General features: G+C 39.2%; 1 protein-coding gene across 1 annotated transcript; it reads right to left on the bottom strand.

The window, feature by feature from the left end:
- Positions 1-12,300: 12,300 nt before the first annotated feature.
- On the bottom strand, positions 12,301-13,773 carry LOC145003355 (GATA transcription factor 15-like). Its single transcript, XM_078962480.1, has 3 exons — positions 13,386-13,773; positions 13,087-13,239; positions 12,301-12,822 (listed from the first exon to the last, which is right to left on the bottom strand). The coding sequence occupies exons 1-3, from the start codon at positions 13,404-13,406 to the stop codon at positions 12,481-12,483; spliced, it is 516 nt and encodes a 171-aa protein (XP_078818606.1). The 5' UTR covers positions 13,407-13,773; the 3' UTR covers positions 12,301-12,480.
- Between the last annotated feature and the right edge of the window lie 1,539 nt (positions 13,774-15,312).

Below are 15,312 nucleotides of genomic sequence, written 5' to 3'. Positions count from 1 at the left end.
GAGTTGTAAATGTATGTAAGTGTTTGTAAAAGTTTGAATCTCTCAGAAAAACCTATATTTTCTGTTAAAGTAGCCCTTTACCAAGGCTTAACTGTTTTGTATGCTCGTTTGATGTAAAAGTGTGTAATTTCCCAAGTGTAACTATCATTTAACAAAATATAGTTTGTACATTAAAGTTTAAGTGAGGTTATCACCAAAATGTAATGGGTAAATTATTGTAGTAATGTAGTTTTGTTTTATAGGAACTACTGTTGTACTAACTACCTTAAACCGGGTTTATATTAAGGTATCATGTGATAAATTGCACCATACTATCGACTGGTAACATCGACAACGTATAGTCGAAAAATAAGGTATGACGTTTGGCACCCGCAGACCTATCGGTCCCACTGTAGCTAGCAGCGAGGTGTAGGATAGTCAATCCAGTATAGATCTATACGCAAACTCACGCTCTCCCTCCAAGAGACTCTGGCTACAACTCGGGTCATGACAATTAAGACATGCTCCCATACAGTGGATCACAATGGTTAACGTATTCGTGTATATGCAATATAATGTTACTTGTTCTAGTATCGTTGTATATGTTCTCTTAGTAATAAGTACTGACTCCTGAATGAACTGACTCGTTGATCTAGAAATTGTAGTAGTATGATCCTGTGTTACCCCGATGGTAACTTACTAACGAGGTGCTGATAAGTATGAATATGGAAGTACTTTTATGTCAATACATGTATATATGATATATAACTAATATTGAAACGACCCTCGGATGGTCACCCGAAATTCCACCAGACCACATCCAAATCGAGGAAAAGGAAATAGGATAGGTGGCTTTCCTAAGCCCTTTAAACATTATTTATACAGCTATACCTATATGGGCATGCAAATTTATAGGTAGTAAAACAAGGTTTACAATAAAGCATTTGATAAGTAAAAGAGTTTGTAAAACATTTTGAAGTAAAACAGTTTGAACAGTGATAAAATCATTGGTTTCCTAGTTATTAATCACATGTGATTAATGCAATCACATGTGATCGAAGCAATAACTATAAGTGTTTAACTTGTATTCCCCCCCCCCCCCTCCCCCATAAAGTATTTAAAACATTTAAAAGCTTTTCAAAGGTTGAATAAAGGGGTATGAACTCACTTGGAAGCTTGAAGATAGCGAGATCGAAAACCGGGCAGAGTTTCGTCTCGGGAAACGGATTTTTCTCGGGATTCTCGGGAATCTCGGGAGTAAAATCGACTCTCGGGACTTGAGCAAAAAAACCAGAGCTTCGGGTTTGAACGGGCACGGAAATCGAGGCAAGATCGTGAGAGAAAGAGAGAAAATGAACAAATTTTTCGGAAAGGCTCGCATCCCTTTTATAGGGGTGCTGAACCGCCTCCGAACGCGGGGCGTACGGGCGTACGCAGCGCGTACCCGTACGTCATCGCTTACGTATTTCGGATGGAGCGGGTCGGATGGGACGGCGGGTCGGATAGCTTCGCATAGGGCGACGTGGAGGATCCGAGGCCGTGGCCTCGAGTACGCGGGGCGTACGGGGGTACGCGGCGCGTACCTCGGCCCTAGGCTGACTCCTCTTCGGATAATACCGGAATTTTAATAAAAATTATATATAAATCATTTATCAACTTCAAAAATTCATATCTCCTTCATACGAACTCCGTTTTCGACGTTCTTTATATCCCCGCGAAGGTGAGACTACGATCTACAACTTTCGTTTAGATTCCGTTGGCAAATTCCGAAATTATTTTTATTATTTATTTATTAAAATGACGTGATTAAGGAATCTCTTTAAAAATTCATAACTTCTTTATCTGACGTCGGTTTTTGCCAGACTTTTTACCGTTGAAATACCATTGTCGAGACCTTCGATTCTTGTTTAGGTCATTCCGGCCAAATGTCACTCGATCTCCGTTTCGAGTTTTTAGCTGTCTGTTGCTAAGCTGAACTTGGAAAAATCATAATTTCACTATACGAAGTCGGATTTGGGCGTTCTTTTTACGTATGATCATGGTTTAATGATATTTAAACATAGAAGAATTTAAATAGAAACTTTTTGGACATTTTATTATCAAAGTTAATTTTATTAACTCAAAAATGTTTACGATACTTGACCTATTAGGCCATTACAAAGAGTTGAAATATCGGGTTGTCACATCATCCCCCCGTTAGAAGGAATTTCATCCCGAAATTCAAAGTAAGAGAACACTCGTGGATTAGGGAAACAGATGTGGGTACTTGTGTTGTATCTGATCTTCGTGTTCCCATGTGAATTCAGGTACCCGCTTAGCGTTCCAGCGAACCTTCACGATGGGTATGCGACTTTGTTTTGTTTGCTTGACCTCTCGGTCCATGATTTCTACTGGTTCTTCCACAAAATTGAGGCTCTTGTTGATCTCGATCTCGTCGAGTGGGATTACGAGAGTCTCGTCGGATAGACACTTTTTCAAGTTAGATACGTGGAATGTAGAATGTACGTTACGAAGTGCGCCTGGTAGATCGAGTTTGTAAGCTACGGGGCCGACTCTTGCAAGAATTTCGAAAGGCCCTATGTACCTCGGATTAAGCTTTCCACGCTTGCCGAAGCGTATCAAGCCCTTCTAGGGTGAGACTTTGAGAAGGACTTGGTCTCCCACCTGAAATTCCAAAGGTTTCCTTTGTTTATCTGCGTAGCTCTTCTGTCGGTCTCTAGAGGCTTTCAATCGTTCACGGATCTGAACGATCTTCTCTGTCGTTTCCCGGATGATTTCCGGACCGGTAAGAGTAATGTCGGAAGCTTGCCCCCTTGCTAGTTGGGTATCACCCACCTCAGCCCAACACAGAGGGGATCTGCACTTTCGGCCGTAGAGGGCTTCAAATGGAGCAGCCTTGATGCTCGTGTGATAACTGTTATTATAGGAAAACTCGACAAGGGGTAAATGAGTATCCCATGCCTTCCTAAAGTCAATCACGCAGGCTCGCAACATATCTTCCAGTGTTTGGATGGTCCTCTCACTCTGTCCGTCGGTCTGCGGATGGTAGGTTGTGCTCATGTCTAGCCTTGTTCCTAGGGAATCTTGTAGTGATTGCCCAAATCTCAAGGTAAACCTACTATCTCTATCGGAGATAATGGACATAGGTACACCATGTAGCCGTACGATTTCCCTAATGTATGTCCTCGTAAGTTTCTCCATCTTGTCGGTTTCTTTGATAGGCAGGAAGTGTGCAGACTTGGTTAATCTATCAACGATGACCCATATGATGTCAAGTCCACCCGTTGTCTTGGGCAACTTGGTTATGAAATCCATAGTGATCCGCTCCCACTTCCATTCCGGGATCTCTGGTTGTTGCAATAAACCAGAGGGCTTCTAGTACTCGACCTTAACCTTTGCGCAAGTAAGGCATTTACTCACGAAGGTTGCAATCTCTGCTTTCATATTAGGCCACCAGTATAGCTTTTTAAGATCCAGATACATCTTATCTGAACCTGGGTGGACGGAATACCGAGTGTTGTGCGCCTCGGTCATGACCAAGTCTCGGAAACCACCGTGTTTCGGTGTCCAGATCCGATCCATGAAATATAAGGCTCTGTCACCCTTGGCTTCTAAATTCTTGTCCATTCCTCTGAGGGATTCACTCGTCACATTTTCAGGTTTCATGGCTTCAAGTTGGGCCGTCTGAATTTGATTAGACAAGTGTGAATGGATGGTTATTGACAATGACTTGATTTTTCGACCAGAATATTCCTTCCGACTTAGGGCGTCTGCTACTACGTTGGCTTTACCCGGATGATAACGAATATCGCATTCGTAATCACTGAGTAGCTTGACCCACTATCGTTGTCTCATGTTGAGCTCCTTTTGATCGAAAATGTGTTGTAAACTCTTGTGGTCGGTAAAGATAGTGCTCTTCGTTCCATACAAGTAATGTCTCCAGATCTTCAGAGCAAACACCACTGCTCCTAGTTCGAGATCGTGGGTCGTGTAGTTAACCTCGTGTGTCTTCAACTGCCTCGAGGCGTAGGCGATGACCTTACCTCGCTGCATCAGGACACATCCGAGCCCTTGATTCGATGCATCGCAATAGACTACGAAGTCTTCTATTCCTTCGGGAAGGGATAGTATTGGTGCGGTGCACAAGGCTCATTTGAGCATTTGGAACGCTCTTTCTTGTTTCTCTTCCCAGTCAAAGGCCACGCCTTTCTGGGTTAGGGTCGTAAGAGGTTTCGCTATTCGAGAGAAGTTCTGAATGAATCTGCGGTAGTAGCCAGCAAGACCTAGAAATTGACGAATTTCTATCGGCGTCTTAGGTGCTGACCAGTTCTCAATGGCTTTAATTTTGGATGGGTCCACGTGGATTCCCTCTTCGCTTACCACGTGTCCTAAGAATTTGACTCTTCGGATCCAAAATTCACATTTCGAGAACTTCGCATAAAGTTTCTCTTTTCGTAACGTCTCTAGAATTTGTCGCAGGTGATCGCCATGCTCTTTCTTACTTCGGGAGTAGATCAGGATGTCGTCAATGAAAACGATGACGAACTGATCCAAATAAGGTCGGCATACTCTATTCATCAGATCCATGAAGACTGCTGGCGCATTGGTCAATCCGAATGGCATCACCACGAACTTGTAATGTCCGTAACGAGTTCGGAAGGCTGTCTTCGGCACATCCTCCTCCAGCACTCGTAACTGGTGATATCCGGATCTCAGATCAATCTTAGAAAAATAGTTCGCCCCTTGCAGTTGGTCAAATACATCGTCTATGCGAGGCAGAGGGTAAAGATTCTTGACCGTTAGTTTGTTGAGTTCTCTGTAGTCAATACACATACGGAATGATCCGTCTTTCTTCTTAACGAACAAGACCGGTGCTCCCCAAGGTGAGAAGCTTGGTCTTATGAAGCCCTTGCTGAGCAGTTCATTAAGTTGACCAGAGAGTTCCTGCATCTCAGCCGGTGCTAAACGGTAGGGCGACTTGGCTACTGGGGTAGCTCCTAGGACTAAGTCGATTCTGAACTCGACCTGTCGTTGCGGAGGTAACCCGGGTAGTTCTTCTGGAAAAATGTCGGGGAAGTCGCTCACTACAGGGATGTTCTTTAGTTCTTTCGTTTCGAGGCTCGTGTCGACGACGTGAGCAAGGAATGCATGGTATTCCTTACGCAGATACTTCTGTGCTTGAATACTTGATATGATGCGAAGACTTGCACCAGGTTTGTCGCCATAGACTATAAGAGTTTCGTTAGACAGAAGGTTTAGACGGACTGCTTTCTCGTAGCACATGATGTCGGCGCGGTGAAGGCTTAACCAATCCATGCCAATGATAACGTCGAAACTCTTTATTGAGACTGGCATGAGGTCGATTGGGAATGAATGGTTATCTAGAGTTAGGGTACAACCTAAATATATGCTACTCGTACTTTCAGTTTTTCTATTAGCCATTTCTACTGTGAATAGTTCTTTGAGTGCGTGTGGTGGTTGATTAAGCATGCGAGTAAATTTATGGTTTACGAAGCTTCGCTCCGCTCCACTATCGAATAGAATGCATGCATAGGAGTCATCGAGGGAGAACGTACCAGTCACCACTGTCGGGTCAGCAACTGCCTCCCCGTGGCCTATCGCTAGTACCCTCCCTACTCCGCCAGCATTTTTCGCCTTGGGGCAGTCCCTCTTATAGTGGCCTGTTTCGCCACATCCATAGCAGGTCGGGCTCGCGCCAGAGCCGGGGACTTGGGCGATCGGTCTCGCCGGAGATTTACAGAAACGGATTGTGTGTCCTCTCCTGTAGCAGTTAGAGCACTGCATTTCATGGCAGGGGCCATTGTGGTGGTAGTTGCATTTGTTGCACTTGGGCGAACTTCCAGCATACCCACCCACCGGAGTAGTAGTAGCAGCAACAGGGGTTATTGCGGCATGTATTGCCACAATTTGCTGCTTTTTGGCAGCCTGTTGCTTCTCCTTTTCATCCTAGAATTTCCGCTTAGTATCAGCGGGTTTGGAGGGTTCCGGGATGGCTAGGGTGGTTGTGGTTGCAGGGGTTTTGACTCCATGGTCAATGAGTCGTTGTGCCAATCGTTTGGCACTGTCGAAGGTAGCAGGGTTTGATGCTAGAACATTCCCCTGATACGGAGGCACAAGCCCCCATATGTACCTTTCGATCTTTTTCCCTTCAGTGGGAACCATATTAGGGCAGAGGGCCACTAGTTCGCTGAACCTGGCGGTATAAGCAACAATATTGGTGCCCTTCATGGTCAGGCTCCAAAGCTCTTGCTCTAGTTTCTGGATCTCGCCCCTCGGGCAGTATTCCTCAATCATGAGGTCTTTCATTGTTTCCCAGCCTATGTCATTGGCTACGACGAGAGTTAGAGATTTAACGTGGCCGTTCCACCACGTCAGAGCCTTTCCTTCAAAGGTGCATGCGGCATATTTCACTTTGCTCGCAGCAGGGCATGAACATATTTCGAAGACCGCTTCAGTCTTCTCGAACCATTGCGAGAGAGCAATGACTCCGTCGGTCCCATGAAAGGACTTCGGCTTGCAGTTGGTGAAATCCTTGTAATAGCACTCTCTCGAGCGCATATGGGTTTCAACTGGGATTGATTCCACAGGGGTTCCACCTCTGCTGGCATCAGAAGAGTGATACTGAGCCATGGCAGTTGCCACTGCTGCAGCTACGGCAGCATTTAGGGCTTCAGTATCGATGACCGGAGGCGGAGGAGGTGGTGGTGCAGGATTATTCCTGGGAGATTTGCGAGGAGGCATCTTTCAGCTATAAGTTTATAAAGGTAAGAAAAATGGTAAGAATCATTTTGTAAGCAACGTGAGAGTGATACATGGACTAACTAACCATAGCCCAACAGTTGAATGAGTGTTTGAAATCACAACAAGAAATATTAGTAGGAAAACACAAGTGTATAGATTTTTCCCACAATTTAGATAGATTTCAATAATACTTGTATTACTGATGTAATATGTTCAAGGAAAAATCGACCTAACAGCAGGTCTTACATCATACCATATAGAAAAGTTTGACAGTTCTTAGATTCCTAATTAGAGTACTGAAAGTTAGGAATATTTTACAGACAAGCGTTACTGAGAGCACAAATGTTAAAGGCTAATCCTTAACCCTAAAGATAATGATGTACTAGACATCATCTAACGGCGATGAATATTCCTCGGGAGAACCCTAAGGTCTCTCATTTGACGGACCACCTCTTGAAGGTGTTGCTCATGAGCACTTTGACGAGCTCAGAGTTCCATGACTTCAGCTTGAGAGGCAACCAGATGTTGCTGTAGGGTTTCATTGGTTCTCCGGGTCCGTTCCATGTCTTCTTCAATACGGCGGATGCGGACTGTGTTGACACCTGAGTTGGCATCAATCTCCATTACCCGGTCGATGGCTGCTCTACCTTGCTCGACATTACGAGCTATTCTGCAGATAATGACAGGCAGGGCTCGGTCAGCAGAGCCACCATTGCTGACGTTGTAAAAGCTTCGATCCCCAAAGTATGGTAAGGGTTGACCTTGTTCATCACTCCAACGATTCAAGTTGTTTGCCCATAAGGGAGTAGGACCTGGAAAAGCTGGTCGAGGGTTGTTGTTCGGGGGTTGACCTACGAGCGGTAGGTTGTTGACTTCAGGCTCAGAGTCTGATCCATCTGAGAAGCCTTCAGCTTGATGATCATCCAACGGAATTTGGTGTTCATTGTCAGACTCTGCTTCGAGCATTCCTATGTTGCCTTCATTTGGAAAGTAGGGGTCGTCGTGATGGAATCCAGCCATTTAAATCTACACGAGAAGAGAGGTATAAAGATATAGTATGTATGTAGTTAATAGCACAAAATACACCTATAGTATTTTAAGTTTAAGTTCCACTGATCTTTTTGTGGCATTGTTGGTAAGTTTTTAGACTTGTTAACACATCACAACTATTCTAGGGCATATGCTAATCACTCCTCGGACCAGCATAGTTGATTAGGCTATGCCATTCCCAGGACTGACCATACATCCCCTAGCTTACCTGTGATATTTAACAATCGTAATACTCTTGTTCTTGTCGTTGTGACACTGGTCTTAGTATGAATGCAGACTAGTATACTTAATTAACTATTTTAGTATTTAAAGTATAGACTCTTGGTCAGAGTCTTTTAATCCCAAATGGGTTTATAGTTTAGTATATCTTTTATGGGTTGATATACTTGCTTCACTATAAACAATGCTCTGATACCAATCTGTCACACCCCAAAACCAAGAATGGCGGAAACGTTCTAGGGCGGAGGACGTCATGTAAAGTATCACAACACAGTAAATGTAAATAAGCAAACAACATCATCCATTGCATTAAATATAAAATTTTAATACAAGCGTGTTCCGTACAGTTTTAGACACCAAAAATATAATGTAAATCAAAATAGTATGATGAGTCTTGAATGCGCTCCATCTTCTCAAAAGCTAGCATCGGTACCTGTCTACTGATGACCTGAGAATACAAGTTATTTTGAAAGAGTTTATCAGCATTAAGCTGGTGAATTCATAAGTATTTTAGTGTCGAGGTTTATTATCAAAACGTTTGAACCTGTTGCAAGTATGAGTTGTAAATGTATGTAAGTGTTTGTAAAAGTTTGAATCTCTCAGAAAAACCTATATTTTCTGTTAAAGTAGCCCTTTACCAAGGCTTAACTGTTTTGTATGCTCGTTTGATGTAAAAGTGTGTAATTTCCCAAGTGTAACTATCATTTAACAAAATATAGTTTGTACATTAAAGTTTAAGTGAGGTTATCACCAAAATGTAATGGGTAAATTATTGTAGTAATGTAGTTTTGTTTTATAGGAACTACTGTTGTACTAACTACCTTAAACCGGGTTTATATTAAGGTATCATGTGATAAATTGCACCATACTATCGACTGGTAACATCGACAACGTATAGTCGAAAAATAAGGTATGACGTTTGGCACCCGCAGACCTATCGGTCCCACTGTAGCTAGCAGCGAGGTGTAGGATAGTCAATCCAGTATAGATCTATACGCAAACTCACGCTCTCCCTCCAAGAGACTCTGGCTACAACTCGGGTCATGACAATTAAGACATGCTCCCATACAGTGGATCACAATGGTTAACGTATTCGTGTATATGCAATATAATGTTACTTGTTCTAGTATCGTTGTATATGTTCTCTTAGTAATAAGTACTGATTCCTGAATGAACTGACTCGTTGATCTAGAAATTGTAGTAGTATGATCCTGTGTTACCCCGATGGTAACTTACTAACGAGGTGCTGATAAGTATGAATATGGAAGTACTTTTATGTCAATACATGTATATATGATATATAACTAATATTGAAACGACCCTCGGATGGTCACCCGAAATTCCACCAGACACATCCAAATCGAGGAAAAGGAAATAGGATAGGTGGCTTTCCTAAGCCCTTTAAACATTATTTATACAGCTATACCTATATGGGCATGCAAATTTATAGGTAGTAAAACAAGGTTTACAATAAAGCATTTGATAAGTAAAAGAGTTTGTAAAACATTTTGAAGTAAAACAGTTTGAACAGTGATAAAATCATTGGTTTCCTAGTTATTAATCACATGTGATTAATGCAATCACATGTGATCGAAGCAATAACTATAAGTGTTTAACTTGTATTCCCCCCCCCCCCCCCATAAAGTATTTAAAACATTTAAAAGCTTTTCAAAGGTTGAATAAAGGGGTATGAACTCACTTGGAAGCTTGAAGATAGCGAGATCGAAAACCGGGCAGAGTTTCGTCTCGGGAAACGGATTTTTCTCGGGATTCTCGGGAATCTCGGGAGTAAAATCGACTCTCGGGACTTGAGCAAAAAAACCAGAGCTTCGGGTTTGAACGGGCACGGAAATCGAGGCAAGATCGTGAGAGAAAGAGAGAAAATGAACAAATTTTTCGGAAAGGCTCGCATCCCTTTTATAGGGGTGCTGAACCGCCTCCGAACGCGGGGCGTACGGGCGTACGCAGCGCGTACCCGTACGTCATCGCTTACGTATTTCGGATGGAGCGGGTCGGATGGGACGGCGGGTCGGATAGCTTCGCATAGGGCGACGTGGAGGATCCGAGGCCGTGGCCTCGAGTACGCGGGGCGTACGGGGGTACGCGGCGCGTACCTCGGCCCTAGGCTGACTCCTCTTCGGATAATACCGGAATTTTAATAAAAATTATATATAAATCATTTATCAACTTCAAAAATTCATATCTCCTTCATACGAACTCCGTTTTCGACGTTCTTTATATCCCCTCGAAGGTGAGACTACGATCTACAACTTTCGTTTAGATTCCGTTGGCAAATTCCGAAATTATTTTTATTATTTATTTATTAAAATGACGTGATTAAGGAATCTCTTTAAAAATTCATAACTTCTTTATCTGACGTCGGTTTTTGCCAGACTTTTTACCGTTGAAATACCATTGTCGAGACCTTCGATTCTTGTTTAGGTCATTCCGGCCAAATGTCGCTCGATCTCCGTTTCGAGTTTTTAGCTGTCTGTTGCTAAGCTGAACTTGGAAAAATCATAATTTCACTATACGAAGTCGGATTTGGGCATTCTTTTTACGTACGATCATGGTTTAATGATATTTAAACATAGAAGAATTTAAATAGAAACTTTTTGGACATTTTATTATCAAAGTTAATTTTATTAACTCAAAATTGTTTACAATACTTGACCTATTAGGCCATTACAAAGAGTTGAAATATCGGGTTGTCACAACATCCTTAGAATTCATACTATTTTCGAAGAGGATATCCAAACCAAATTACAAACTTTTTCTCTCATAGAATGTCTTCAAAGTAGTTTAAGTGTGAGAGATATGTATGGATCATGCTTCTTAAGATTTGTATCCAAGGTAGGATGTTATTTGTATATAGAGTCGAACTCTTGTTTATCTATTTAAGTATATTTGAGGTGAAATGATATATATATATATATATATATATATATATATATATATATATATATATATATATATATATATATATATATATATATATATAACGAGACTTGAACCAATGACCTCTTATACGATAAAATCACTCCATATTGATAGATTATTGACCATTTGGTAAGTAAGAGGATATTAAAACTTTTTTACTAGTGTTGGTATAAGCATTACCTTTAACTTTGTCTGCACTACGACTGCATGTTCTGAGTTATTTTATTTTTGGACAATAGTCGCACATTATGTTCACTCATACTATTTCGGTATGCTTACAACCAGGGGCGGATTTAGGGGGTTCCGGGGTGGCACCGGCAACCCCTAACTTTTCCGGCCGTAGTGGAAAAATTTTCGAAATTTTTTTAAAATTTTTATTTTTTCTACTATCGTGCAAACCCTACTATGAAATCATGCGTCCGCCCCTACTTACAACTAACCAAATAAATAACCTTACTTTTTAAAACTTATCTTTATACCATGTTTTTTAGGTTCTGATTTGAATTTTGAAATAGATATTTTGAAGCATGGAAATTCTAAACATATAATCTTTCAAGTTTCAAGGTCTAGTGATGCAAACAAACAATATATTATTTTAAACTAATCATCCACTTCAAATTGTCGTAATTAATAATATTTGTTGGATACATGGTAATATGGTGAACTATAATCACTATCAATCTTAATTATGAAGACAGAATCAGAATCTATGTAGTTGAAAAAAGGTATTCATAACAAGATTCTATTGGTTTTGACTTATGTTTTGATTGTACACTCATCACCACAATTCCCATTAAAGTATTATTATGTCATGACCTCTGAAAATATCATCAAACCAACAGAAGTACCAAAAGGGAAAGACGGTGACATGGATGGTCAATGTCAAATACAACACGATTATAAACTAAAGTTCTTTTACTTCATTTTAATTTTGTAAGCTTTTAAACTCCCAATTAGGCCATTATAACTTGTGTTTGAGATTAATTCTCTATGTTATTGAACTTAATGTCTCTACATTTTGAATATGTTTAATGTTATGTGTTATTAGTTTTCATAAGATCTTTGTTAATCATTTGAAATTTTGCTGTAAAATCAAGTTATAACTACTTAATAATTCGTTTATACTTCAAAACATTAACTTCAAAGATTTTTTATTATACAACAAATGTGCAATAATGTTTCCAAATAACTCAAACTTATAAACATTTTAGTAACAAAATCTATATTAAACATGATATTTCTCATTAGAGAAATTATTAAGTCTCTCAACAAATGTGAACTTTCATCTCTAAGCTTCAAAAACAATAAAAATAATATTTGGTCAATTTGTTTCATTATAAAAAGACAAGATCATAAAAATAGATTTTTTCCAATTAAGAATAAAAAAGAACACCCTACAAGATACATCTTTGCTCTTCAAGAAAACGACACATCTATCTCTCAATTACCTGAAATTTCTTGATTCTTAATCTTAAAACCCAAAAACAATAAAAATCAAACTACCAAATACCGATTTAATTATTTCACTAATCAAGCATAAACCGATCCACAAGATAAAGCCATCAATAAAAGCGCAGCTTGTTCTACTTCACCTATCTTCCGTCTTTGTTTAGTAATGGCGGATCTTGGTCTCTGCAACACAACTTCAGTTCCTAGAGCCATTAGCTTTCTTTTCAAACAAAAATCACCCATTTGACTTCTCTTATTGCTGGTCAATCCGCTTGTTTGACTATCTCCGCCGGATGTAGAGGTGGCTCCGGCGCCGGCACAGGTGCCGGTGGTGGGGATTTTCTTTTGCTTTTTCTCATCTTTTAGCCCCAAAAGTGCTCTTCTCTTCTTTCTGCTTCTGATTCCACAAGCATTGCATAAAGACTGTATAATAATCAACAAACAATCAGATTTAGATCATGGGGTTTTCTATTTTCGATATACTTTTTATATAAAATAAATCAATGATGGCGATTAACGTCATAAAAGTTACCAAAAGTATCACACATTTTTAGATCGTGTACAAAAAAAATATGCCGACGAAAAAAATTAGTGATGAATGTGAATTAGACAGAAAAGCGAGTTATTCTTCATAAAAAGAATTAAAAATGTTTTTTTTTCAAAAATGGAAATTAAATTGAAAGATACCTTAGGTCCAGCAGGACCCCCTCTCCAGAGAGGGGTTTTAGTGGTCCCACAATCAGCACAAGTTTTGATCATATGACTACCACCGTCGGATGAAGATGATCCACATCTATCAGGACTGTTCTTGCTGTTCATCATATCTTCACAGTCTGATCCCTGAAAATTGGAATCATACATTCAAATTTTAAAAATCAAACGCTAAAATCACTAGTCAATCGAAAAAATTAGATGTAACTGGTCACTGATCAGTGATGGAAAATCATTGATCGGTGATCGGTGATCGGCGATCGAAGATCACTCACCTTATCACTGAGATCCACCATTATCGAATCAATTAGCCGATCAAACCACTTCCTCTATCGTGATCACGTAGATCGAGCAAGATTTCTTCAAATCAAACGATTCGATGAGAATAAAACAGCTGATCATACAAGAACGAAACACCAGAGTCGCGATTCGGCTGAAAAAAGAGAACCATAAACACAGAAAAAAGGCGAGATCGATACGAAACGAAGAACCCAAATGAATTACTTGATGATCAAAGAAGAAGAACTCGATACACACCAGAATCACTCAGAAAAACACAAGCTATCGAATCAATGAAGCAATGATCAAAGGTAACCAACATGCAATCAGAGAGAAAGAGAGAAGACCGACAGTGAAAGAAGAGAGTGGAAGGAGCCGAAGAAGTAGTAGCGGCAAATAAAAAAGAAATAAGGTTTTTAAGGGTCAGGAAAACCCTAGGGCGCGATATGTTAAATGACCAAAATGCCCATTTGTAAATGCTATATATATTGTCTACCCCGCCAAAAAACAAGGGTGAAAATGAAAAGGCGCGGTGGAGTTTGGTTTTTTCGTGATGGGTATTTTTGTAAATTTGTGAAAGAGAATTTGTGAAAAATAAAGATGTGATTACATGTGTGCGGCTACACATGTTTTGGATGTTTAGGGTTTTTGTGTCTTGATGACAAGAAATCTGGACCGTTGGAGAGATCGACATTTTATGGGTTTTATATATTTTTTTCGAAGTTATTTCTGAAACAACCGTTTTTTTTAGTATCGTTGAGGATTGAAAAAGTGTCCAAATCTTTTGTGTTCAGATAGAAAAAACGAGCTCGTTAACTTCTTTCTAATTGTAGCAAGGACTAAAAAGATGTAACAAAGGCTTATTTTATTTATTTGTTATTATAATTATAATATTATAGACTTTTGTTATATATATATATATATATATATATATATATATATATATATATATATATATATATATATATATATATATATATATATATTAAAGAATTACATTTTGAAAAATCTTCATGATTATGTCGTTATGTTTCTAGTTTTAATGGTATTTTAAAAGATAAATATATATTTATAAAATTGCTTTGTATTTTGGTGAAATTGTTAAATTAATTGGTTATGTTTAAATTACAAGAAATATATGCTATGATTTGAGTTATTTATAAAAACGATCATATATTTTAAAAGTATATAGCGAGTTAGCTATCATTAAATGAGCATTAACAAAATGTTCATGAGGTAAACAGAAAGAAACTTTTGAACCACGATGATAAGACAAAAGGATAGAGAGTTCCCCGTTTTTTAAAAGTTTATTTTTCATCGGATCATACTTGTATGTTGTCTCATTCATTGTGAAAACGAGCAAGGATTATAATTTTTGTTTTCGGTTGACAAATATGAACATGATGTAAGTATGTAATCAGTTCGTATTTTTGTACAATACTCGTAGACGTTATTCAAATATTCTAATAAGTAGGTTTTAGCGTTTTAGGTTATTTAGTTTAATTACTTGGATTTGATAAGAATGTAATACCATTTCTTTGAGCAAAACCTAGTAGTATAAAGGGAACTGACACCAACGTGAACGACGAAACTCACGTGGATAATAGAAATGAACTAGAAGTTTAATATAGTCAACTTGAGAAAACAATTATGATTGGAGGACCAAAGTTACCAAATCAAGAAACTTAGGATTTTACTCTTGTTAAATAAATACGACTTAAATGTTAATAAATTGGTGGGGAGTGGTCATTTACAGAATTTATTAAGTTGCTAGTCACATATTTAGTCATATAGTGATTTTTGTGCAAAAGTCAAAACTTAAAAGAGTTAAATATGAAAATGTACAAGTATATAAGCAAGTTGTCTTCTTTTTTCTCTTATTGAGTTTCAACCATGGAAGCCCTATTTGGACGGTTTTCTCTC

This window comes from Lactuca saligna, chromosome 6 (genome assembly GCF_052625555.1).
Source record: "Lactuca saligna cultivar CGN05327 chromosome 6, ASM5262555v1, whole genome shotgun sequence".
Lineage (NCBI taxonomy): Eukaryota > Viridiplantae > Streptophyta > Magnoliopsida > Asterales > Asteraceae > Lactuca > Lactuca saligna.
The sequence above is the reverse complement of the archived record's forward strand: the minus strand, read 5'-3'. Positions and strand labels throughout refer to the sequence as shown.